This window comes from Protopterus annectens, chromosome 3.part1 (genome assembly GCF_019279795.1).
Source record: "Protopterus annectens isolate FY-2018-M chromosome 3.part1, PAN1.0, whole genome shotgun sequence".
Lineage (NCBI taxonomy): Eukaryota > Metazoa > Chordata > Ceratodontiformes > Protopteridae > Protopterus > Protopterus annectens.
In genome coordinates, this window is record NC_056732.1 from 380,094,831 (window position 1) to 380,121,606 (window position 26,776).

General features: G+C 40.6%; 1 protein-coding gene across 2 annotated transcripts in view; it reads right to left on the bottom strand.

Annotated features, from left to right (window-relative positions):
• The window catches only part of PLEKHA8 (pleckstrin homology domain containing A8), a 384,133-nt gene that overhangs the window by 227,149 nt on the left and 130,208 nt on the right, over nt 1-26,776 (bottom strand). For both annotated transcript variants that reach the window (XM_044066845.1, XM_044066846.1), the window contains exon 5: nt 10,577-10,735. In XM_044066845.1, the coding sequence (XP_043922780.1) occupies nt 10,577-10,735 (159 nt within the window). The remainder of the gene's footprint in view (nt 1-10,576; nt 10,736-26,776) is intronic.

A 26,776-nucleotide genomic window follows, 5' to 3' on the forward strand; every position in this document is an offset into this window, starting at 1 on the left:
GCCTAACGCCAAATAATGTTGACCATTCCATTCAAAAATGTCGGTAGCCACTGTCCACCAAGGTAGTTCAGGAATCTGGTTTAGCTGAAGTGGTTCTTTCTGTTGAAGTGACTTAGTACCATTACACACAGAAGATAATAACACTCTCTCAATATCTTTTGACATAGAAGGCCAAAATACTAGACCTCTCACTCTTCTTTTTGTAGAGTCTGCTCCTAGGTGACCACGATGCAAGACAGTAATGTACGATTGTTGCAAGGACTTTGGAACAATTACTTTCGGACCTTTCATAATGACACCATTGTCAGAAAATCTCATCTCTGTATGGAAGGTTGCACTTCGAGGTAAACTGGATTGCTCTGACAGCCATCCTTGTTGAATAAAGTGGTTAAGCCTCTGTAAAACTGGATCTGTGGTTGTGTGATCTCTCAGCTCATCAAAACGTGTGAAAGAAAAAATTCTAACTTCCATAACTTCAAAATCAAGGTTCTCATTCTCATGCTGTTCTGGTGTTTGAGCGATCTGGACAATGTATCAGCAAGATGAAGAAGTCTGCCTTTCTTGTAGACAAGAGTGAAATGATACTTCTCCAGTCTCATCATCATACACTGCAATCTGGCTGGAGCTGTATGCATAGGCTTTCTCAAAATAGTGACTAGAAATTGATGGTCTGTTTTGATCTGGATAGAACACAACCATGGAACTTTAAACATGCAAACACAATTGCCAAAAGCTCTCTTGATCTGAGCATACTGCATTTCAGTTGGGGTAAGAGTTCTCGATGCACAACAGTTGGCACTCTCTTTAACGACAGTGAAAGTACTGGCTTTGTCCCAGCAGAATGGAAAACAAGAGTAATTCCCTTGCACAAAAGGGGCCCTTCAACAGACCCTGGCAACTATGGACTCATAAGCCTAACCAACCTTATCTGCAAGGCCATGGAGAGAATCATCATGGACATTATCAAAGACACAGATGACCTTCAAACTCTTGTCCTGACACAATTTGGCTTTGTTAAGGGTAGAGCTTGCTTATTAAGCCCGATGGACTTCTTAGAGAATGTCACCAAAGCCCTAGATGAAGGCAACACACTACCTTGACTTAGCCATGGCTTTTGACAATCCCCCACTCAGGCATCATTGGGAAACTGACAGCTGGGAATTAACTCATATGTCACTAGATGGGTAGTCAACTGGATCACTGACAGAACACAGTCCAAGTTGAGGATCCCACCTCTACCAGCAGACCAGTTACCACTGGTGTACCACAAGGATCTGTGCTGGACCCCCTACTGTTTGGAATATAGTTCTCAGCAGTCCAGGGGAAAATAGATGGCTTAGAGCTTAACATGTTTGCCGATGACTGCAAACTGGGTGCAATCACTAAGACCCCCAACGATGTTGGCATACTATAAAAAGGGCTTACACAGACAAAATGATTGGTGCCAATGCCACGGACTCAAAATAAAAGCAAAGTAATGCATTAGTCCTTTCAGCAAAAGGGGAGTCTCTGTAAATTACATAACAGTACCCCCTTAGCTCAAATTCTGTGGTAAGAGATTTGGGAACACAGGTTGATAGCAACCTTAATTTCGATCGCTATGTGTCCACAGTCGTAAGGAAAGTCTTCTGTGTTGCCTATTTCATAAGTAAGGGCATAACATCCAAAGCAAAGGATTATATAGTTCCCCTGCACTCATCCCTCATCAGATCACAAAGATTGTACTATGCTCAGTTCTGTATGTACACCTTACCAGACCCCTGCAGCAGCTGAAGACACCTCAGATGTTTCTCATCAAAAAAATTTAGGGCCTGCAACACAAGACATCCATGGACAGAGTGAAGGATCTGTCACTGTACTCTGCATCTTATAGGCTGCTGAGAGGTGACTTGTACCTGGTCTACATGGCAATCTCAGATCCTGCCCTAATAGAAATTCTGCACATCTGCAGGTCACATGGGATCAGATTCACTCACTTTAGGTATCTTAACCTAGCCTGTAACAATAACATGACATGCTGGAGAGACAGCTACATCTCCCAGAGATGGTCACTCCTCTGGAACAACCTCCCAATTCTAGTAAAGCCATGTCCCTCTTGGATAAGGGCAGTCAGTACCGATCATAGACTTGTGCTACAAATATAGCCCACATAATGTCAATAGCTGAACAATGGTATAAACATGGCTAGGCTTATAAAGATCCTAGGGCCATTGGCCAGGTAACCTCTTATGAACTTAATGTGACATCCTCCTGTCTGTTTCTGATCCTGCCCTCATGGGGTGGTTGCATATGCAATAATCTAATATAGCTTATTAAATCAGCATTGTCTGTTGAACATATGGTGAAAACAATGTCTCACATGCTGGTGTAAAAGGTTTTCTGTAAAGTAATAGCTCTCTCTCACACACACACACACACACACACACACACACACACACACACACACACACACAACTGCAGTGAGGATAAAACCCATAGCTATCCAGGCACAAAGACTACAGAACACAGTACTTTATGCAAGCACCACAGCACAAGTCTGACCTTTACATGGCTACAAGTCAATTTACAGTGGATAACATCAGCAGTGCATGTTGGAGAGAAGGTGGGAGGACTGCCTGAAATGGATGTGTAGGCAGGTGCAGTATCAGAATATTGGCAAGCCAAGCCATTGGAGAGGTAACTGTAGGATAGCACATCTATGCTGCTGAGTAGACACAGACACACACACACAGACACACACACACACACACACAGACACACACACAGACACACACACACAGACACACACACACAGACACCTTGACTTCAGTGAGAACAAACCCCCTACCTATCCAAGTACCCAGACTCTAGAACACAATACTTTATGCAAGGGCCTTGGCACCAATATGACTTTTATCTGGCTGCAGGTCAACCTACAGCAGATGACATCAGCAGGCCATGTGGGGGAAAAGTTTGGGAGGCCTGCCTGAAATGGATGTGGAGGCAGTTGCAAGTATCAAAATACTGTCAATTTATGGGATTGGGGTGTTAACTGCAAGATACACACTTGCTCTTGTGGGTGGACAGACACACACACACACACACACACACACATGACTGTCATGAGAATAGAACCATTACATATGCCATGGCACAAGTTTGACTTCGACATGGCTGCAGGTAAATTTATGGTAGATGACATCAGCAGGTCATGTGGAGGACAACAGGTTGGGAGACTTGCATAAGTACATAAATTCATATGAGGCTAGTAACCTAAATGTAGTGTGTCCTAGGTGGCCTAGCTGTGTAATAACACAAGTAGATTTATTGAGCGTAGTTGGATTGAGTTTAGCAGAGCAAGGTTGTCAGCACCACCAACTGGCCCTGTCCATGAGGGAGCACACAACATTATATATTACACTTTGTAGTGTGGTTGTTATAGGGGTTTAAAAATACTGAGACTCAGTGTTGTACTGCTTGGGGAGGGACACCACATTATGTATTGTGAATATACGATGTATACTTAGAATGTGCCCTGATTTTGCAATATTTCCACATGTAGTTTTATGTCATAATAAGAAGGCATCATATATATAGTTCCATAGTGCAGTGAGCAGCGGATTTGCGCTATGGTTAAAGTATACACACATGCAAGTTACATCTGTTTGCACGTAGGTAAGCAGTGCAGAAACATGAGCCGCATTGCTAATGTCTGACAAGCAGAATACAACACTGGCAAGCAATTTCATCTACATGCAGTTGTGTATGTGTTTTTTAGCAAAAGTTAAAGCCATGTTCATCAAGACAGCAGGAATATATTTACAGGACTACATTACACAGTATACCTGCAATCATACATTTGATCATAAATGTAATACATAGATTACTCTATCAGTAACAATAATACTACATGGAATATAGTGTATTCAAACCCAGGACCATATGTATGGCAGTCTTACACTTACACCTGTTGCCACAATAATGTTGAGGAAACAGTTGTCCATGTTGCACTGCAATGCCACAGTGGTAAAAAAAAGGTTGCACACACTGTACCAGAACCAAGTACCATCTATATTCCAGGCCAGGTTTCCACGATGGCCATGGGCATTAATTGAATGTATTCGATTACTATTTTTGGCAGTCTGCTTCATAGGCGGTCCTGCTTCTCACAAACCAATAAATACAGCCATTAGCCAATTGCAGTTTTTGTGCTCTGTGGCGCAGCACACAAGAAGTGCAATGAAAAATGAGAGGAACAAGAAAAACACCTTAGTAATGGACACAGAAGTAAAATAAATGTCTGCTGTCACATGTTCAGGCACTTTCTGTACAAATCCACCACTATTTAATTCATTACTGCACCAAGTTAAGACGCACAAGGATATGCCATATTATTAAAGAAAACATTCTAGGTTCATAACTTGCCTTACAAATGCAGCAGCTGAGGCAATTTATTTCAGTCCTACAATTTCCTCGTCTACTTCCATGGTATTGAAGTATGCAGGGAAAACCAGAATGTACGCTACATGGATGCTTTATAGCTTGGTAAATAGCTCCACTGTACTGAAAATCACCTACTTATGCTGTAATTAGCACTTATGAAAAACATCTGCTACTTTACTGAATATATCAACTCTAATGCTGGACACTTGAGTGATGCTCACCTACGCACCACTGCACACACCGACCTAGAAATGGGGTGAACACAGGTGATCTTGTTATTACTTCTGCCAGTGCCTGTGACAGCAGCTCAAAAAGTAGAGGGAAGGTTGCAGACCCTGCACTAGAAGTTAAGTGCCTACACGAAGTGCCAGGATCTGCGACATAACACACGCACGCAGGTCACTCCACAACAAGTACAAATATGACTCTGTCATTGTCCATGTTAGTGTGAATGATCTGAGATGTACCTCCCTGGACTACATGAAAAGAAACATGGAGCAGCTCTCCGATCTTGTAGCCCAGGTAGGTATGACCCTAGCCCTGAGTAGCATCCTGCCATCACCCAGAATGATACCACAGTATAAGGACAAAATGAGTGACTTTAATTGGCTAAGCTTCTGATGTCATTCTAAGGGGATCCAGTATCTGTCTGCCTGGGATGACATGATCGACAAACCACTATTATTTGCTAGAGAGGGCCTGCACCTGTCGCCCTTGGGATTCCGGATACTGGTTAAGGCTCTTGCCACCCCTATAGTACCTTTTTTAGGCAAGGTTCAAATGAGAAATTCACCACCGTAACATGTACAAGCAAGCAAAATCTGAGGGTAATGCTACTTAATGCTAGAAGTCTAAACCTCAAAATGTACTCACTGAAGGCACTCCTTAAAATGGAGAACATCGACATCTGTGCAGTGACAGAGACCTGGTTCAAGGCTCCAGACAGCACCCCTGCATTACCAGGCTATAATTCATACCACACATTTCGGTCACCTAACCTGGACCGAAAAACTAAAGGCGGAGGCGTGTCCATATTCATTAAGGATATCCACACCTCCAGGCTAGCTGCTCAGCATAATGCATCCGAGATTATCCAAGTGCAACTAACTCTGGGCAAGACCGCAATCCAAACTGTAGCTTGCTATAGATCCCACCCACCATACCCCAGGATTCCCACTCCTCATTTCTTGATACAACCGAACACCCTAATAATGGGCGATCTCAACTACCCCACCATTAACTGGGAAAACTACTCATGTACCAAATCTTATGCTCAATGTTTTCTGGAATTTATAAATACCAACGCCTTGGATCAACTTATCCACACCCCCACCAGGGGCAGCAATATCCTAGACCTGATCATTACCAACTTGGGCAACCAGAGTTCCACACCAGAGGTCAATTCCTCGCTGGTCAGATCCGACCACACGCTAATCACCCTAGACATCCACATCCCACCCTCACTCCCCATTAAGGAACCACCATAAACATTTTCTCCAAAGCCAACTTCATGCTTCTTAAGACAGAAGTGGCAACTTTCATGACACCCATGCTGACGGACAATAGAGGTATGACTGCTGAATCCTATACCAATGCACTTTATAAAAACTTACACGAGTGCATGGATCGTGCAATCCCTAACAGAACCAAGACACTATCCTCCAAAAAAAGGAAGCCAATCTGGTGGTCCCCTGCCATAAACAAACTCTACAGCAGAAGAAAAACTGTTGCAAAAAAGAGTAAAATCCCATGATTGGAGGAACTCCATGGTCACCCGCAGTAAGAAGCTGAGATCCCTCATAAAATCCTCCAAAACTAGTTATGAAAGAAAAAAAATCACCACTGATACTAAAGACAACCACAAAGCACAAAGCACTCTATAGCTATGTCAAGAATCTCAATGGCAACACTCAGATCTGCTGAGTTACAGCACAATGGCACTAAATATACAGAACCAACTGATATTGCCAACATCCTGGCAGATAGGTTCAGTACTAACTTTACCCCTCTCTCACCTCCTAAAGGGCGCAACTCTATACTGGAAGAATGCAAAGTTCCTGTAATCACGGCTGCACAGGGAAAAAAACACTCTCCAAAGCCAAGAACACAGCATCCATGGGACCTAACAACATCCCAGGCTGCGTTCTACATGAACTACAGAACAAACTGGCACCCCCACCTATGTACCATGTTCAATCATAGCCTCACCTCAGGCTTTGTGTCCACTGAATGGCGCACAGCAATGGTTATCCCACTCCACAAAGGGGGAACTACCGCCCCATTAGCCTGACGAGCCTGGTCTGCAAGGCTATGGAATGTATCATCATGGAACTTATAAACAATGACATTGGTAATCTCCAAACTCTGGACCCTACCCAGTTCGGGTTTGTAAAAGGCAGATCATGTCTCCTAAACCTGACAGACTTCTTTGAAGCGGTCACCAAAGCTGTAGATGAGGGTAAGGTGCCTATCTAGATCTCGCCAAGTCTATCGACACCATCCCCTACTCTGGAATTATAGATAAACTCACTAAACTAGGTATAAATCCCTATGTCACAAGATGGGTTGCCAACTGGCTCACTGGCAGAACCCACACTGTGAAAGTAGCAGACTAAATCCAACTTCAGACCAGTGACAAGTGGAGTACTACAGGGTTAAGTCCTAGGTCCTCTCCTATGTGGTATCTACTTCTCTGAAGTACAGGCTAACACAGAAGGTCTTTGGCTAACAAAGTTCGCAGATGACTGCAAACTACGAGCCATAATCAAAACTCCTAACAATGTGGACATCCTACAAAAGGGCCTCACTGAGACAGATGTCTGGTGTCAAAGCCAAGGCCTCAAGCTCAATGCCAAAAAGTGCATTGTCATCCCTTTTGGTAAAAACTTTGTACCCATGAACTACCACATAGGCGGTAGTCTACTTAACACCAAAAGTGTGATAAGAGACCTTGGGACACAGGTGGACAGTAGTCTCTCCTTTGATAATCACATCACCACCATAGTCAGAAAATCCTTCTATGTGGCACACCTCATCACAAAAGGTTTCCCATCCAGGACAAAAAAAAAGAGGTCATTGTTCCCCTCTACTCATCACTCAGATCCATTACAGGGTACAACACTCCTTTTGGTATGTACCTTACAAGACATCTACAACAACTGGAAATGCAGCAGAAATACCTAACAAAGAGGATTACCGCCTCAAACAGTTGCCCTACGCAGACAGTCTCAAAAAAACTCCAGCTTTACTCTGTTGCATATCGCCTACTCAGAGGCGATCTCTGCCTAACATATAATGCTATGTCAAACACAGAGCTGTTGGGCATGCTCCACTTAAAGAAATCCCAATCCCTTCGAGCTACACGCTCTAGGGACCTAAACCTTGTCACCACAATAAACCGAACATGCTGGAAGGATAGATTCCTGTCCCAGAGACTTCCCATACTCTGGAACAAACTACCTATCTATATCAAATAAAGCTCTTCATTAGCACTCTTCAAGAATAATCTTGATGATTGGATGGGAGATAGGAAATTCACCCCAGGGATCACGTCTGTGGCTCTGCTTGACAGGTGCACAAGAAAATAATTTTCTTGGGTGGCAAAAGCCAGGGTACCGTTTGGCTAGGCTTATATAGGCCCTAGGGCCAATAGCCTAGTACTCGCCTATGAACCCATGCCCTTCTATACTTTAGCCCTATAGGTACGTGACAAGCACCGTGAAACCTGCCATTCATTCCTCCATTTCCTGTGGTTGCACTAAACTCAGCATTCCAGAAACAAGGACAAATTAAAAATTATATTTTAACTTAAAGCAGAAACAGACAATACATTTTAACAAACAATAGAGGATTAAATAGAACGTGTGAATTGTGCACGGCTTACATGCACTTTTACACTTCACAGACCTGCATGTACTCCTCTGTAAGTGTAACCTTACACACCCTCTGAAGTAGTCATTCAATATTGCCATGCATTCAACACGAACCCTGTTAAGTGCCTACATGAAGTGAAAATCCCCACATGGTTACAGGTTTTTGGGATTCAGCAATTCTAATAAGTTTTTACCTCATTTGCATCTTCACCATGCTGACAGCCCTGAATTTACATGGTTGTTAACCATGTAGGCAGGGGAATTGAAGAGAAGTCCAATGTTGTACAGCCAGGGAGGGTATTACTGAGGTATCTGCACAGAGGAATGCAGGTTTTGAATTCTATGTTTCATGCGGTTTACACTTTTAGGCTGTCTACATTAGTTACAAGTACATTATTCATTTGGGGGTGAGGATGCAAAGCTGCATTTATGTCATGACACTGAAGAAATTGTTGCTATTGTTAATATAAATTTTCTAGCATCCAAGATGTCTAATAATGTCATAATGTCTGTGGGGTCACATGTTAGGGTCTGTTCTGTACAAATGTTCAGATATTAACTTATTCACTCCAATGGAGCTCATGAAGTTTCCACTGTAACTTCCAATGGGTGAAGCCTAAGCCTTTTCACAGAATCAAATTATGTCCTCACATTTCAAACAAATGCTCATATCTCTGGAACCATAAGTATTATTAAAGTATAAATGGCAAACTCTTCAGCACAAACTATTTTTATAGTGGTAGTATTCTTTAGGTTTTAGGTCTTAAACTGAATTTTATAAGTCACAGTAAACATAGCAACTTATTACTACATCTGTAATATTTTGTAAAAAAATTACAATAGCTCAGCAATCACTCAAGCTACAAGCATATGGTCAGCAACATGTTATTCATCTAGATGAGACATTTAATGTGAGGCTAAGAAGTTCTGTCTGTGTTACCTGGTTGTTGTGATATTTAGAAAAATGTGAAAATGTTATCTATATAAATTAGTCTCATAAGAACAACCGTTCCTATATTTTTACCTGCTCTATACAGAGGTAAAATATTAATGCAGTTAAGTTTGCTATTGTGTAAGCTTTAAGATGAAATCTTTTAAAACCTTGTACATAGCATGGTTTTGGAATTATTGATGCAAATATGAACAAACAATATTTGACGCCTACAGGTGTCAGTAGGAGTTAACTGCAGACGTACCTGGAGGCGCCACTCGGATGTAATGTGTTAAATTACTCTTGTATCAGTCTACACTCCTTTCTGTGGCTTATTTGGAAAACTTTCAAATACATGGGCAACACTAGCACGGAGTCTACACAGTTGTTTTACAGCTTGTTTAATTGCCGCACTGTGTTGATTTGCTCCATTAGCATACAATTCAGCTACTTATGCTGTAATTTGCATGCCATAGAAGTTTCTGTATTTGTTCATAGGTTCATAGATTAGTACTAGGCTAACTGCCATTATGAGCCATTTTAAGCCTAGCCAATTATCCCCTGTGAGATTCAAACCCTATACCTTGTGTTTGTAAGGCAAACACCTTAACCATTAGGCCACCCTCCCAACCCACATGTTAGGGTCTGAGCACAAGTGCTCGCTGCTACGCAGAGTTTACTGAATCTAAAACTCTTTCTGGATATGTGTGCATCACACCATGACATGTAGATGGTCAAAAATAATAGTCTGCCGGCTGTGTTTTTAATGAATGAACATTTAAGTGTCTTTACAATTTTATAGACAGCTAGATTGTTAAAAATGGAAATTTCTAAATAAACTATTTTGAAATAGCATGTGAAAGAATTTGATGAAAGTGGGATTGATTGTTTACAAGATTCTTTAAAATATACTTTACATTTTAAAACAAAGTAATAAGGTTTGCATCCTTACATGCTAGGCTCCATAAATCACCCCCCCCCAAAAAAAAAAAAAAAATATACAAGGGAAGTCTTATCTATGTCAATCTACATCTGTATACACACATTTTACACATCTCTCTCATACACACACACACACACACACACACACACACACACACACACACACACACACACACACACACACTTATTACATGTGCACAGTGTAGAAGGGGTAAAGCAGTAGGTACTTCTGAATGTTTAAGGTTAACAGCAACATTACACAGAATGGTGTTATCCTTTGAATATAGCCTCTTGCTGATATCTTCATTGTCTTTACTATACCCACTACACCCAGAAAAACAGCACATTGATCGATTGTCTTATCTCCTTGTCTTAAAGATTAATCTAGAAATTAAGTAAAGCAATATACCTTCATTGGTTTCACAGGTGCCACAGGAGGAGACTCTGCTGGTGAAGGCTCAAACAGTTCAGAGGCAAAGGTTGCATTTGCCATCAGCATACATTCTTCAAGGGTCTTAAGGAAAGCTTTGCATGTTGACTTAAGTAGAGATTTTGCATCAATTTTTTCCTGTAAGGAACACATTATCAGTGCTAAGCAAACTATAGCAAAATTGTAGTTAGAGCAGACTTACACAAAAACAGGATCACAACTAAATACAGCAGTTATACCGCATCACATACAATAAGCAACAACTTGTTTTGCTAGCAGCAATAAAGGATTCCCATATTAGGAATGCTTATAAGAAAAAAACATTCATTTATTGAATCTCTCAGTTTCACCTTCGAGAACCTGCAGTTAAAAATGATGTGGGATAAGAGTCAAAAGTTTGCTTTTACTAGTAAAAATGAGCATAAAATACTCAATGCAGCCTGTTAATACAACATAACTATAGATTACATATGTTGAAAAATGACTACACTTTACCATAACACTATAAACACATCATACACAAAAAATGGACAACAAAAACACATCTACACAAGTGTAGCATCATGGTGCCTAACAAATTTATCCCACATAGAGAACTCTCCCTCTAACATTACTTTAGGATATATGTAATTAGGTTGACTACACAGAGAGGTTATGTGTAGTATCTACTCAGCTACTTCCCATCACCACAACTGACCAGCAATTAAATCTATGCTTTTCAGCTACATTACCATATGTTCCTCTTAAAACTTCTATCAGGACATGAAAAAAAGAACGGATGTCACAATCCCTAACTGCCTAAATTAATGTATAGGTTACAGTATTTCCATATTACATGCATCAAAAGTTTGTTTCTTCCCAAGAAGGAAATCTGTCAATTACGTCTTGCAGGTGAAGCTCCTTAGGCCAAAAATGAACATGTGATGACATATTAACAAAACTACAACATAAGAAGCTGCTCAAAAGCTGACACTGCTCACCCATAATGCTTTGCAGGCACATGTGTATCACCGCCCAATACCAACTGCAACAATTTGTAGATGTTAGAGAGAAAAACCTCAGAAAAAAAAAAAAACACTTAAAAGGTCAAATGTGGGTGCGGCCAGATTAATTCAACATAAGTGTGGAGATGTTCCAAGAATATATCCTCACAGTCAGATCAAATAAAACCTATGCAATAATCCAGACTTTGTTATAAATCTAAGCAGACTGCTCCATTCTGCTGAATACCTTTTCGGTGTCCAGGGAGATAACAGCCAACAGCCACCAGACCATCTCTCTATTGTCTTAATGATTTCCCAAACTGCTCTCTATGTTGTCTTTCACTCACCTTGCCCAGATAAAGCCATACTTACCACCCATGTAACAGAATACATTCTATAACAAAAGTTCAAAACTGAAACAGTTTGGCAAGAATCTAACCAGAGATCACTCCCAATTTTCAAAATAAAGTCTGGCAAGGCATTCCAGCATGTGTGGATGTATCAGGCTCAACAATCCCCTTAGCAGCTACTAAAATAAAAACAAGCATTTATTTTATTTGAGATTTAACAGTGTATGTGTGTGTCTGTGTGTGTGTGATTGTTGGTGGGGAGGGGGGTATGGACTTGTCTACTTACCCTGAAACACGTATGCTGAGTAAACACACAGCAGGTTGTATTTTCAGGAATGCATGCATACTAAAAACAGCTTGCCTTGCCCTTTTAAGGCTACACTGGGTGACTAAATTATGGTATTACTAAATTCAGGAAGAGGGAGACCTGCAGCCTTACATTTAGGGTGAGTGACAATATTCCTTAGGGTGGTCACTGTAGGGAAACAGACCACCTAGTGGTGCTGCAAGGTCCAATACTACAGATGAAGAGCATCCGGTAATGCTGGAACAATTTCAAATCAGTTTTATCAAGTTTAAATAACTTGACTACTAAATAGTTAAATGTAAATATTCATGTAACATTGATCCTTCTCTGTTCTTGTTGGTCTTTGTGGGAATCACATGCGTACGAGGAAGAGATAAAGCATCAAAACTATGGCTAATTTTCAGCTGTTTCAACAGCTGAATGGTAGAATAGCTTATACAGTGATCCAGAAGGTCTGGGTTGTCCAAGATGAAGTACACAATTTTAGTGTTGTGCTCCTAGACTTTGGCCAAGGCCTATGCCTCTAACTGATAATGCAGTTACTTAGGCAATGGTTCAGAAAGTTTGCTGAAGAATTTCCTTCTTTCCTCCTCATTGTCCGATTACCTGTTTACACTGCATTGCTCAATTTATTTTTTAACCCTGTTTTTATTTTGGTTAAAGTTGTACTCTATCTTAACACAGTGAAGCACTCTCCACATGACCTCAAACTGTGTAACTTGATGTATAATCTTGCTGTAGAACATAAAACTAAAACTTGCATACTATTATTCTAACTGGCTAGTTAACTGTGATCCAGTGCTCTAAGGTCCGATTCTCTCAGTCTCCACTGCCTAACAACTCGACAGAGCAAGTCACAACCAGACACCACTCCTGGACAGAGTCCATATAGATCAGTGCTCCGTTCCAGAAAATAATGTTTATCTATTTATTTATCTAAATAAAATAAACTGGTTATGCTAACTACCATCAAAAGATCACACAATACAAGGGTCATCTGCTATAATGTGCCTAGTGTGTTGATGCAGTCTTTGTTAAACCCAAGTCTCCCAACAATTTTATTTCTTCATCAGTCAGAAGGATACCATAGTGAATGTTTGTTCACCCCTACATAGGTTCATAGCTCATAGGAGGTTGCTAGGCTAATGGCCCTGGGGCCCTTTCAAGCCTAGCCAAGTTCAACCCTTGTTCCTTTAAGGGTCTAGAGATATGGTCTATGTTATAATCTGATCTAAATCAGCACTGACTGTCCCTATCCAAGAGGGACACAGGTGAAAATCCTGGGGTGAATTTGCAATTTCCCATCCAATTGTCCAAGTTACACTTAAAAAGGGTTAAGGGGGCTCTGTTTAACCTGTATTGCAAGTTTATTCCAGAGGAGAGGCAACGACTAGGAGACCTACCCGTCTCTCCAGCAAGTCCTGTTGATGTTACATGCTAGGTTACGGTCCTTACAGAGATTGAATAGTGTACCATTTAACTTACGAATGTGCAGCACTTCCATTAAGGCAAGATCAGAGGTTGCTCTGTATGCAAGGAACAGGTTGCCTCTGAGTAGTCTATACGATACAGAGTATAGTGACAGTGATTTCAGTCTGTCCATGTAAGATGTGCTGAAGACCCTGAATTTTCTTTGTGAGGAACCTTTGGAGGTCTCTCCAGTTGCTTCAGTTGCCCGTTTAGGTACATACCAAAGGGACCATTGTACTCCATTACTGGCCTGATGAGGGTAGTGTACAGGGGGGGTTATAACCTCTTGTGCTGGAAGTTATGCCCTTGCTTATGAGGTGAGCAATGTAGAAGTCCTTCCTTACCACCGTGGAGACATGGTGATAAACAGTAAGGTTGTCGTCAACTTGTGTGCCCAAATCACTGATCACTGACTCAGAGCTTAGGGTGTTATTAATAAGGTGATCTGCAGGGACATCACCTTTGCCAACGGAGACAATGCATTTTTTTGCATCGAGTTTAACATCATGACTTCGGCATCAATTATTGCTTTGCATAAGTCCTACTTGTAGAATATTGCTATCACTTGGGGACTCTGACTCCCAGTTGACAGTTATCAGCAAACTGTCAGCCAAGGACCTTTTGTTTTTGCCTGCATGTCCGAGTAGATTCCAAACAATAGGGGCCCCAGCACAGATGCCTGTGGAACACCAACCGTAACTGGTCTGCTGGTGGAGGTGGAGTCCCCTATTTTGACTATGTTTCATCAATGAGCCAGTTTGCAACCCACCTGACGGTATATGGGTTGACCCACAGCTGGGTGAGTTTTTCAATGATGCTCGAGTAGAGGATTATGTCAAGGAGCCTTCATCCACGGCTTTGGTGACAGTCTTGAAGTCCTCCAGGTTCAACCGACAGGAACTCCCTTTAACAAAACCCAAACTGGGTTGGGTCAAGTGTTTGAAGGTTATTTCCTTGTTGATAAGGTCTCTGTTTTTTTTTAATTTCTCCAAGTCTTTTGGGTTTCTAATACCATGACGAGAATGGACCCCATTCCTAAGTCAAAGTATGATTAAAGTTCACAAAATTAGAATTTTTCAATCCATTAGGATTCTCTCCATGGCCTTGTAGATAAGGCTGGTTAGAATAATGGGTCTATAGTTCCCAAAGTCGGTGGAAGCACCCCCCCCCCTTGTGCAAGGGGATGATGGTAGCAGTTTTCCATTCAGCAGGGAAAAAAACAGTGCTTAGGCTGTGGAGTACCCGATTGTGTTGGTAATTCCTGTTTTCAACCATTGAGAATGCAGCCTGGGATGTTAACAGGTCCCACAGAGGCTGTGTTTTTGGCCTTGGAGAGTGCTCTTAAAAATAGGTGGTGGGAAGGTTTTGTGGTATATGTGGTGGGGATAGGGAGGAACTTATCACTGAACCTGTCCACTAGCAAGTTGGCTACTTCCACTGGTTCAGTATATGTGGTACCATTTGCAAATCTAGGTTTTTTCATTAAGGTTTTGGATGTAGCTAAAGAAGGCCTTATGGTTATCCTTAGCTAGGGATAACAATCTAGATTCGTAGTTAGCTTTAGAAGACTTTACAAGATGTCTTATTTGCTTGTTCAAGCTGAGAAGGGTGTGCTTCCAATTCTGAGATCGCTCATTCTTGCTCTTAGCCAGCTTCTTCCTCTTATTATTATATAAACCTGTTTATGGCGGATGTCCACCAGGCAGGCTTTCTTTTTTTTTTTTTTTTTTCTTGAGGATCTTGCTTTGGTCCTATCAGGAATGGCTGAGTCAATACAATTATATAAATGTTTAGACAATGCATTGGTGCCTATTCCCAGTATAGGTGTCCTTGCCATCAGTGGGGACAGGAGCTTTGAAACTATTAAATGCCTTCTCGTAAGTGTCTGTAGTTGGCTTTGGAGACGTTTTTTAGCCTAATTTCACTGGGGGGGGGGGGTCTGATGCTACTGTTACTTTGAAAGAGACTGATTTATGATTAGACTTCAACAGGGGAGGGCCACACACTTGTGGTGGTGCACCATTCTACCATGCTGGTAAGTACCAAGTCTGGAATGTTTGGGCTCCTTGTGAGGGGGTGCCAACTATCCGCTTCAAGGCATTTTAGTTAACCAAGTCCAAAAACCTTTGGGCAAGTGTGTTTGTACATGTATAATTTACCAAGCCTATGGAGGAGTAGTTAAAGGCACCCATAACCACGGTGTTTGGTTGTATTTTGAGTGACTCAAGTAGATCCAAGTAGGCAGTCTGGATATCATTGTTCATGGAGGGGGGATCTACAGCAGACGATGGGGTCTTTCCTATAGCTATTTGCACATGGAGCAACTCTAGGCAATAATTCTGTTTAACCAATCTGGAGGTGTATATCTTTGATGCATATTGATACTCCTCCTAGTTTTCACGCATTCATTTTGTGGTCTGAATGTGTGGAAGGCATTACATCCTGGTATGGCCTGGGTGCTCTCCGTGTCCTTTGAGCCAGGTCTCTGTGACTGCACAGATATCCGCTTCTTCCAAGGTGAGGAGTGTTTCCATTGAGTGCAGTTTCAGAGTTAGACTCCTGGCGTTTAGCAGCATAACCCTGAGGTTGTTTTTGGAGGATATTTTTATGTTGGGAATTTTGTTTGTGACATTCCCTACAAAAGGCACTATGGGGGCAGGGTTGCCAGACAACCTATTTGAGCAGGACTGTCCCGGGATCAGCAGCCCTATCCCGAGTCCCACACTGCCAGTTAAAATCTCAGCAAAACAGCCTCTGCTTTTTTTTTTTTGATTGGCCTGTATACTGGTATATAAAGCCAATCAAGAAAAAAAAAAAAAAAAATTTAGCAAAATGGAGCTACTTCTGTTTAATGTGGAACTGCCTGATGTTCCAGACTGAACAGAAGAGGGTCCACTGTGCAATTTTTTGATTTGACTTGTACGCCGGCATATGGGCCAATCAAAAATCGCCAAACACGGAGCTACTTGTGTTTAATGCGGAACTACTCAACTTTCAGCAATTAATACTTGCCTACAATATCATGAACTATCCTGACAAAACCCCATCCCTAAACCAACTTCTAACCCAGTACGTATCAAATCATCCCTTCCGCTCTTCTGAAAAATCTCTCCTCTGTATCTCTAAAGCCAATAACTCTGCAGGGAAAGCTCTGTTCTCCCACAACATAACTAGAAACTGGAACAACCTTCCCCCTACTCTGACCTCTGCTCCTTCAACGACATTATTTAAAAACTCTCTCAAAGCACACCTAATGAATTCTTGGCTATACCCATGCATCACATAAAACCCCTACCTCAAGTAACAAACTAGCTACTCTAATAGATTTCTGTTTCTGCTACAAACTCAGGAATCCTTACTGCAAACCTCTAAATGTTATTTTCTATATGCATTTTAATTAATGAATTGCTTTTTCTATATGCATTTTAATTAAGAATTGCTTTTTCTTTTTAAAAGTGCTTTGTGGCTATTATATTTTATCTGTAGCTTATTGCATGTATTAACTGGGTTTATATTACAAGACCGAAAGAGCAGAACCGCAAACACCTAAAGAGCGAAAAAAGGAACCTCGAAGTGCTGTTTGTCAGATCACGGTACAGTGAACATTGGAATATTTGCCCTTTCCTCACTGTAGTGCAATCTCGGCATTGGAATATATATTTAGCAGGGGGGCACAGCCCCCCCATAACAGCAAGTTCAAAGTTCTGTTTCTTTCACTGTTTAGGCGTTCGTGGTTTTGATTTTTCAGTCTTTTAACATAGACCTGTATTAACTATATTGTTACTTGTACGGAACTTTTCTCCCCAGGGTTCCACTGTAAATGGACCTGTGTCCAGTCGGACTATCCTGGTAAACAAATGTAAAATAAATAAATAAAATAGAATTCTGGAAAGATCCAAGACCTTTTTTTTTTTTTGGTCTTCATATGGGGAGGCAAGAGTCTTAACCAGTAGCTAGAAGTGTAGAGGTGACAGGTGGAGACCATCTCTGGCAAAGCATCGTGGTTTATCAACCATACCATCCCAGGCTGACAGGTACTGGATCCCCTTAGGATGACACCAGAAACTAAGACAATTGTTGATATGATACATTATATTCTAGGTGAAGGTAGAATGATGCATAAGGCTAGGGACAGACACATAATTAGAGCTCCATCATGTCTCTCTTCATGCAGTCCAGTGAGGTACATCTCAAGTCGTTCACACCAACATGGACTATGACAGCCATAAAACAGTGCCTGTTGAGAGACTTGAGTGTGTGTGATGTAGCAGATCCTGGCACCTGACAGACAGCTGACAGTGACATCTGTCTCTCACAGTGGAGTCACCTATGACTAAAACATTTGATTCTGTGTTTTGCCTTAGGGGCATGTTTGGTGTGACACTGGTGTGTGCATCTGTATGGGTACTAGGATTTCCTGGGAATGTATTAAGTGACGTGTGTTTATGCTTGGGAGGTCTCTGATCTTTAGGTAGTTAGAACCTGTGCATATGTAGGTTTAGGTGTTGTACGAACGGATGGTGCAGGAGGTGAAGTGTACAAGCGGATACCTGCTTAGTACGTGATATACTGATTTGTGAGTGAGACCCTAGATTCTAGATTAATATAGATGCATCTCTTACATATCGCATTTGTGTGAATTAGGAGATGTGGGTTGTCAGTGTACATGACAATTGTTACATTGCCTCAGGATGCCCATATCAATGGTGGGAAATTGTCCATTCATGATGTTAAGTGAAGCACTGCGGTCAATAACAGGGACAGGAGTAGAAAGACCAGGTATGGCTAAGGGACAAGAAAAACTTCTAAACTGCAAGGGGCTTAATAGGTAAGACTTATGGAAGAACCTCAGAGGCTCAGCTGAATGTCTAACCGGGCAGTGAAGACAACAGCAAAAAACCTGCAATGGAGCACAAGCAGTTGACTAAGGGAAAATTATCTAAGAGTTTGCATCTATAACTGCCACTAGTATGCCTCATTGCACGTCGTTATACAGGTGGTGGGCCCCATGCAAACCTGCACTAACACAGGCAACAAACAGCAACAAAATCAAACTGATTTCAAACACTAACCAACAGTAGCACACTAGACTGGGCCCTGGGCCAATAATCACCACTCAGGTAGGTCCTTAGCTACACTCTACTCTCACTAGGGTAGACGGGAGGCCCTCTTTTGTGGAGGGAAGCTGGATTAGTGCTCAGAAACTATAACAACAGACTGGGTCCAGCAAATCTGAATCAGGTCTATGCTAGCAAAAACACATCAAAATACAGTTCACAAATAACAGCACACAGTAAAATACAATACAAGAAGTGCAGCTGAAGTAAAAATGATACTTATTTTTCAGTAGAAGGCAGTGTATGCTTCAAACACAGGAGATTGATTGCTTGTTGCTCACCTCTGTGCATCTCTGGTAAACCCATTTGTACAAGCACACAGCAAACTTTTGTGGGGTATCTCTAGCATAGACAACATTTGATAATTTTTGAACTCCCCATTCGTAAGGTGAGTCACTGCAACGAAGGGCAGTAGGACACTACACAATGCAAGAATCCACAAATAACTGGAAGATCTAAATCAGTTCCTACTCAGTTTGCTGCTGGAAACCAGTGAAGCAACCCCATAAATGCAACTGTTAAATGAATAATGTAGCCTCTGTCACTCACTTCATACAGCTTCCAGCATGCATTGCAGGCAGCTATCTCCCCAACACTCTGACCAAGTACCCTTTTTATCCATGCCTAAAAATGGCTTGCAATAGGCCATATCAGTTCCATAAAATAAAATAGAACCACTGCACAATTTCATTAACAGTTTCAATGATCATTGGAAATCTAGACGCATGCAATCCCACACTCTTTACTGCTCCATGAGTAGGGGCTGAAAAGGTTGAAGAAATATTTTACATCTTTGGCTAAAAGTAGAATTAATGGGCTGAAATGCCTCTGAAAATAGGGTTATGGTGGAAAGAATCAAAATAAAATGATGATGTCCAGCCTGTCAGCTGCCAGGCCAAACTTCACTACCCATGATGCATGTGCCTGATAAGGTAGTCAGAAAACCACAGAACATTAACCCACATTAAAATGAACACAAGTTAAGCACCCTCCCAACAGCAGACAAAGATGAACAGCAAGGGAATCACGGATGTAAATTACATTGCAATCTCACAGTGGTTAAACTGTTGATTTTGTTATTCATTCATGTTGTTGCTTTTTTTTTATTAAATTCACTTTAAACAGTATTATCAGTCTCATGTTCTACTTGCATAATTATAAACAGATTTAAGAATCCATTGTTTTACTTATTGGATTAATCAGAACCAAGGATTTTAAAGGCTATTTTCTAAGGTTACATACAGGTAAGATAACTTCCCTCACTGCAACATGGGGAAACAAATACTGAGCTTATGTCTGACGTACTCAAAAGTACAGTTGCTTCCATAAACCATATATCAAAATGACATAAGAGTTAATGACTATAAATACAAGCATCATACATGGCTTTTAAAAAAGCTAAACTTATACACAACTCATCCTCTAAATGAATGTTTCAGAGGTTTAATCACATGCACAGGACAAAACCATAGTTCCTCTAGCTAGATATGGTGCTTGCCAAAAGGGCATTAGAGCTACAATTGTACCCTGGAGTGCTGTTTTATTACTTTTCTCTTGAATGCCCCTTTAAGGACATGAGATAATTGAGGACTACTTAACTGTTTTTGAAACAACTATTTGGTAAGCAGCAAGTATTGAAACTGCAGTCAAGGGAGTGTGTTCACTTGCTTTTGAGAGTGTGTTACTACAAAACGTCTGCTCCACCAGAGGACACTTCTCGCAAAGTTGTGTTTTCAAGTTTTTGAGTATTTGGGTATGTTAAGCTGTGTGGGGTTGTGTGGGGTAGCCTATTGAGTGACAATCTCTTGCTTTTCATTATGGAACATATGGATGAATTTTTGTTTAAATGATCTGTTAACAAGGTAATATTTAGCTACATGTAAGGGCTGCTTTATGCATGAACTGCCACAGATCATTTTAAGGAAAATACCAAGTATTATAATAAATGTTATAGTAAAGTAGGTGCATTTGATGGCATTCACATTTGCTCTTTCCCAAAGATTAAAACTTTCATTCAGCAGTTCAGACTGCTTTAAGCCAAATATGAGATTCAACTCAAATGGATGACAATATTTTATGATTGGTTATGCTTGCTAATAAAGCATGAGGGGATTTGGGTGAATCTAGCAGGTTGGGAGAATTATCAATTAATTTAATGCATTTTGAGAATGAAAGATACTTAGGACAGAAAGTACTGACTGATGGTAAATTACACAAAGCAGATGAATCCTTTCCTGTGGCTAATTTGACAATAAATCAGGGGAGAGGTGAATCGGGTGATGTATTTAGGAAAAATGATTCTGTGTCCACAAATAAATATTTATGGCGTGAAAAAGAAGACTGTTCAATTAATGATGTGTGTGCTTGGAAGTCAATTATTACTGATGGTGAACAAGGATTCTGTTGTCTTCAAGTCTTCTGGTAATCTACCTAATTATAACACCAATATCTACAATTGTAAGTTAATAATTGGGAACTCATTAAGAAGTGTAAGGAATATTATCACAGTCTCAACTTTACCCAGTAGCAATATGTCAAATATTAAAGATGGCTACAAATGCTTATTTACAAAAGAAACTAGATACGACCATGTCAATGATGTGAGTGGATGCAATGATGTAAGAAGAACTAATGACAATGCATTCGAAGTAGCTGTAAATGACATTGACATGAGCAAACATTTCAAATTTAAGTTGGTTTTCAGTGATCTTCCAATTCTATGTTGTTAGAGAGATTTAGACAAGCAAGGTCTTTCACAAATTGGATAGCATGTAAATCTGTACATAATTCTATTCAAGTAATTGATGTTCTCTTCAAACCATTTCCAAAGACAAAGTTCTTTAGTAAGAGGAAGTATTTAGGAAACAGGATAATTTCTACTCAGCTGACTAAATTTATAACAAAAAAAAAGTCATTGATTGTGACTGATAAGGCAAGCCTGAAAGGTCTTTTGTTAAATGCTCACAGTTAAAATGATAAATTAGAAGATTTAGATGTCTGCACAGCTGATAATAGGACTGATGTGTTATTGATTACAGAAACTTCAGTTGCAATAGCAAACCAAAAATAGTACAAGGTTTCTATGGTTATTTTAGAATTGATAGGAGAGGAGGTAGGCTATCTAGCTCTATAACCAGTAAGTACGATTCTGTTACAAAATTTAATGACATGGTCTCCGAACTTCTCATAGTGAGTACTGATGTCAGTGGAACTAAAATGGATATAGTAATTTTTACAGGTCTCCTAGTATTTCAAAGGAGAAGGATGAGCAACCTTTAAATCTTACGTTTTCGGGATAAGCTGGATTTAACTGCTGGGGTTCATTGAGGTCATATAGTTTGCCAATGATATTAAGATGGTGGGCAGTAACTAATACTAGTGACTGGTATCTAGTTCAGTCTTACTTGGAAACGTATATAAAATGGTTAAATCTTATACCTTTGTCATCAATGGAAAATGTATCATTTTACATTCTGGGCACAATAATAAATATCCATATGCTGTGGACAATCAGAGTTGTGTTTCTTCTGAGGTAATGAGTGATCCAAGTTATCATGGTAAACACAAACTTCAAAGTTAATTTTGTGAAAACATAATTAAGAAATGTTATGGTCCTATGAGGAATGTCCTTCGATGTTTCTCAGACAGCTGGGTGTTACAAACGATTTAACAAGTACAAGATTTGGTATTAAACTTGGGGGGTGGGGGACTTTATGTGCATTAAATGTTCTGCAACTGAAGTTGGAATGGATTCAGAAAAGATGGCTGTCATAAGTTATCCTAAACAGAAAAGCTGCTTTATTTCTCATTATATACTTTGGCTTACCAGTTTCTAAGAGGTTGCATCAATATGATATATAGATGCCTTAAGGACAAATTAGTAGCTGCTATTTTAGATACTGACTTTTTGATCATGGTATTGCTGCACAAAATAAGAATTTAGATGCAAAAATTCCTATTTCCATCTTGAAGGTAGAGAGAGCTTTCTTTCGTATTATGAAAGGAAAGATGTGGAACTCATTACCTAGGCATGTAAGATGGGAAAATAATTTATCAATATTTAAATGGACATTAGATAACTTTTAATTCTATATTCTCCAGTGACGTCTACAAGTCAAACTTTAAACCAGCTAACATAGACTCTAAGTTTTAGTTTATTCATTGAACCATTAAATACCTGAAGACATGTGGTGTCATACCACAACAGGTTGTCTTGACCTTAGTTAAGGCTAATGCTTCCTTGTGGAATATATTTCTTTGAATTTGCTTCCTCTATCAATGCCCCATATTCAGACATACTCCTACTAAAGTGTCAATTGAAACATGTAAGGTGGTAATTCAAACGATCTTACTGCTGGCTTGATTTAGAAATTCCCAAATAATTTCAGCTATCCATGCTGCATGTAAAATTATGTAAAAACACTCCAAATAAAGTTATGTACTCAGGTAAAAAACGCAATCTCCAAAGCTAAGAATACAGCATCCATGGGACCAGACGACATCTCGGGCTGTGTACTACATGAACTACAAAATGAAATGGCACCTCAGCTAAGTGTCATGTTTAACCATAGCCTCACCTCAGGCTTTGTGCCCACTGAGTTGCGCACAGCTACAGTTATCCCACTCCACAAGGGGGGATCCATCTTGGATCCTGGGAACTACCGCCCCATCAGTCTGACGAACCTGATCTGCAAGGCCATGGAACATATCATGGAACTTATAAACAAAGACATTGGCAATCTTCAAACACTGGACCCCACCCAGTTTGGGTTCGTGAAGGGCCGATCTTGTCTCCTGAACCTGATCGACTTCTTCAAATCAGTCTCCAGAGCTGTGGACGAGGCTAAGGAAGTCCACACAGCCTATCTGGACCTCGCCAAGGCCTTCGCCACCATCCCTCACTCTGGAATCATAGATAAACTTACTAAGCTGGGCATTAATCCCGACATCACTCAATGGGTTGCCAACTGGCTTACTGACAGAAACCACACTGTAAAAGTAGCCGACTCTAAATCCAGCTTCAGACAAGTGACAAGTGGAGTACCTCAGGGTTCAGTCCTGGGACCGCTCTTGTTTGGCATCTACTTCTCTAAGTAAAGGCCAACACTAAGGGACTCTGGTGAACAAAGTTCACAGATGACTGCAAACTGGGAGCCATTACTGAATCCCCAAATGATGTGGATATTCTACAAAAGGGCCATTCAGAAATGGATGCTTGGTGCCAGAGCCATGGGCTCAAGCTCAATGCCAATAAATGTATAGTTATCCCCTTTGGGAAAAAAAACATGTACCCGTGAATTACCACATAGGTGGCAGTGCACTAAACACCGAAAGTGTGATAAGAGACTTAGGGACACAGGTGAACAGTGGTCTCACGTTCGATAACCACATCGCCACAACAGTCAGGAAATCCTTCTATGTGGCACACCTCATCATTAAGGGTTTTTCATCCAGAAAAAAGGATGCCATTGTCACACTGCACTCATCCCTCATTAGATTCATTATAGAATACAGCACCCTGTTTGGTATGCACCTCTCAAGACATCTGCAACAACTGGAAAGGACGCAGAAATACCTCACTAAAAGAATCACAGGCCTAAAGCAGATGCCCTATGCTGACCGTCTAAAAAAAAACTCCAGCTATACTCTGTCACATATCGTCTACTCGGAGGCAATCTCTGCTTAACATACAATACCATGTCAAACCCAGAGCTGTTGGACATGAAAGAAATCCCAATCCCTCAGAGCCACACACTCCAGGGATCTAAACCTTGTCATCACAATGAACAAAACATGCTGGAGGGACTGGTTCCTGACCCAGAGTCTCCTCAGACTCTGGAATAGACTGCCCATACATGTCAAGTAGAGTGCTCTTTGGCCCTCTTCAAAAAGAACCCTGACGATTGGATGGGAGATAGGAAATTCACCTCAGGGATCACGTCAGTCACCCTGCTAGACAGGGGTCCAGGGAAGTAAATATTGTAGGAAGAAATAGCCAGGGAATTGTTATGGCTAGGCTTGTATAGGCCCTAGGGCCGATAGCCTAGTACCAACCTATGAACCTATAAACTACAGTTCCATTGTGTTGCCCATTTGCATTCTTCCTCAACTGATGGGCTCAGATCAGATACTCAGATCCAACTCGGCTGCTTCTAACAGATCAGAGCCAAGAATTCTTGAGCTTCTCCCTTTACCCATAATGCCTGCCAACCTAACATATCTCAGATTGTGTTTGCTACCCATATATAAAGGGACAACGTCCTATATGAATTAACAAAGGTAGAAGGGAAAAAGGAAGCTGGAGCTCAAACAAGGAACAGAGGTTCCTGTACAACTCTTAGATCTTTCCAGAATTTTATTTTATTTATTTATTTTATTTTACATTTGTTTACAAGGATAGCCCGACTGGACACAGGTCCATTTACAGCGGAGCCCTGGGGAGAAGAGCTCCGTACAAGTAACAATATAGTTAATACATGTAATAAGTTACAGATAAAATATAATAGCCATAAAGCACTTTTAAACAGAAAAAGCAATTCTTAATTAAAACGGATATATAAAAAGCAATTCATTAATTAAAATGCATATAGAAAATAACATTTTGAGATTTGCAGTAGGGATTCCTGAGTTTGTAGCAGAAACAGAAATCTATTAGAGTAGCTAGTTGTTTGTTGTTACTTGAGGTAGGGGTTTTATGTGATGTATGGGCATAGCCAAGAATTCATTAGGTGTGCTTTGAGAGAGTTTTTAAATAATGTAGTTGAAGGAGCAGAGGTCAGAGTAGGGGGAAGGTTGTTCCAGTTTCTAGCTATGTTGTGGGAGAACAGAGCTTTCCCTGCAGAGTTATTGGCTTTAGAGATACAAAGGAGAGATTTTTCAGAAGAGCGGAAGGGACGATTTGATATGTACTGTGTTAGAAATTGGTTTAGGGATGGGGTTTTGTCAGGATAGTTCACGATATTGTAGGCAAGTATTAACTGGTGACAACTGAGGAAGTTCTAACCATTTAAGTTCTCGTAATGCTGTACAGCGATGGGTTTTGAAGGTGGAGTTACTAGCAAATCTGGCAATTTTGTTGTAACATGACTCAAGTCGTTCAAATTCTTGTTTTCTTGTGTGGGTAAGGATTGGTGCAACGTACATAAGGGTGGACAGCAGGTATGTCTGGGCTAGCATAATTCATGCCTGATCAGATAGGAATTTTCTGTGTCCGTATAGTGTTCCCATTTTTTTGCGAACCTTTTTGATTGTTTGTGATATACGGACATCAAATAGTAGTTTATTGTCAATTTCTACACCAAGGAGTTTGGTGTGATCAGTGGGGGAGATGTTAGTACCATTTTTGGATGTGATTGTAAAAGGCTGATGGGTGGATTTAGTTTTGTTGGGACCAAATAGGAGTAATTTGGTTTTGTTGGGATTAAGGATGAGTTGGATCTGGGTAATCCAGCTTTCCACTTAGATAAAGGATTCCTGAGTAAGTTTTTGTAGGGCAGTGAGGGATGGTGCGAAGCAGATGAGAGTTAAGTCATCTGCATATTGTATAAGTGTGACGTGTTGGGTGGATGTATGAAGTTTGTTAGTAAATATGGTGAAGAGTAGAGGGCCCAATATTGAGCCTTGTGGGACTCTATAGTGGTTGAAGTAGGGGAGAGTTTGTTTTGCAATTGGACAGATTGTAGTCTGATAGGTAACTTTTAAACCAGGCTATACTGGAAGAGGTGAAAGATAGGGTGGTCATGGAGTCTAGTAGTGTGGTGTGTGACACCATGTCATATCCCTTAGATAGGTCTAAAAATATTGCAGATACGAAGATGTTGTTATTTCTGTGTAGGTTAACTGTAATTGTAAAAGAGAGGAAGGTGGTAGGTGTTGCCGGAAGCAGTGTTGTGTGGGTGAGAGGAGATTGTTAGAGTTCAGGAATTGCATAACTTGAAAGTGAATACACCTTT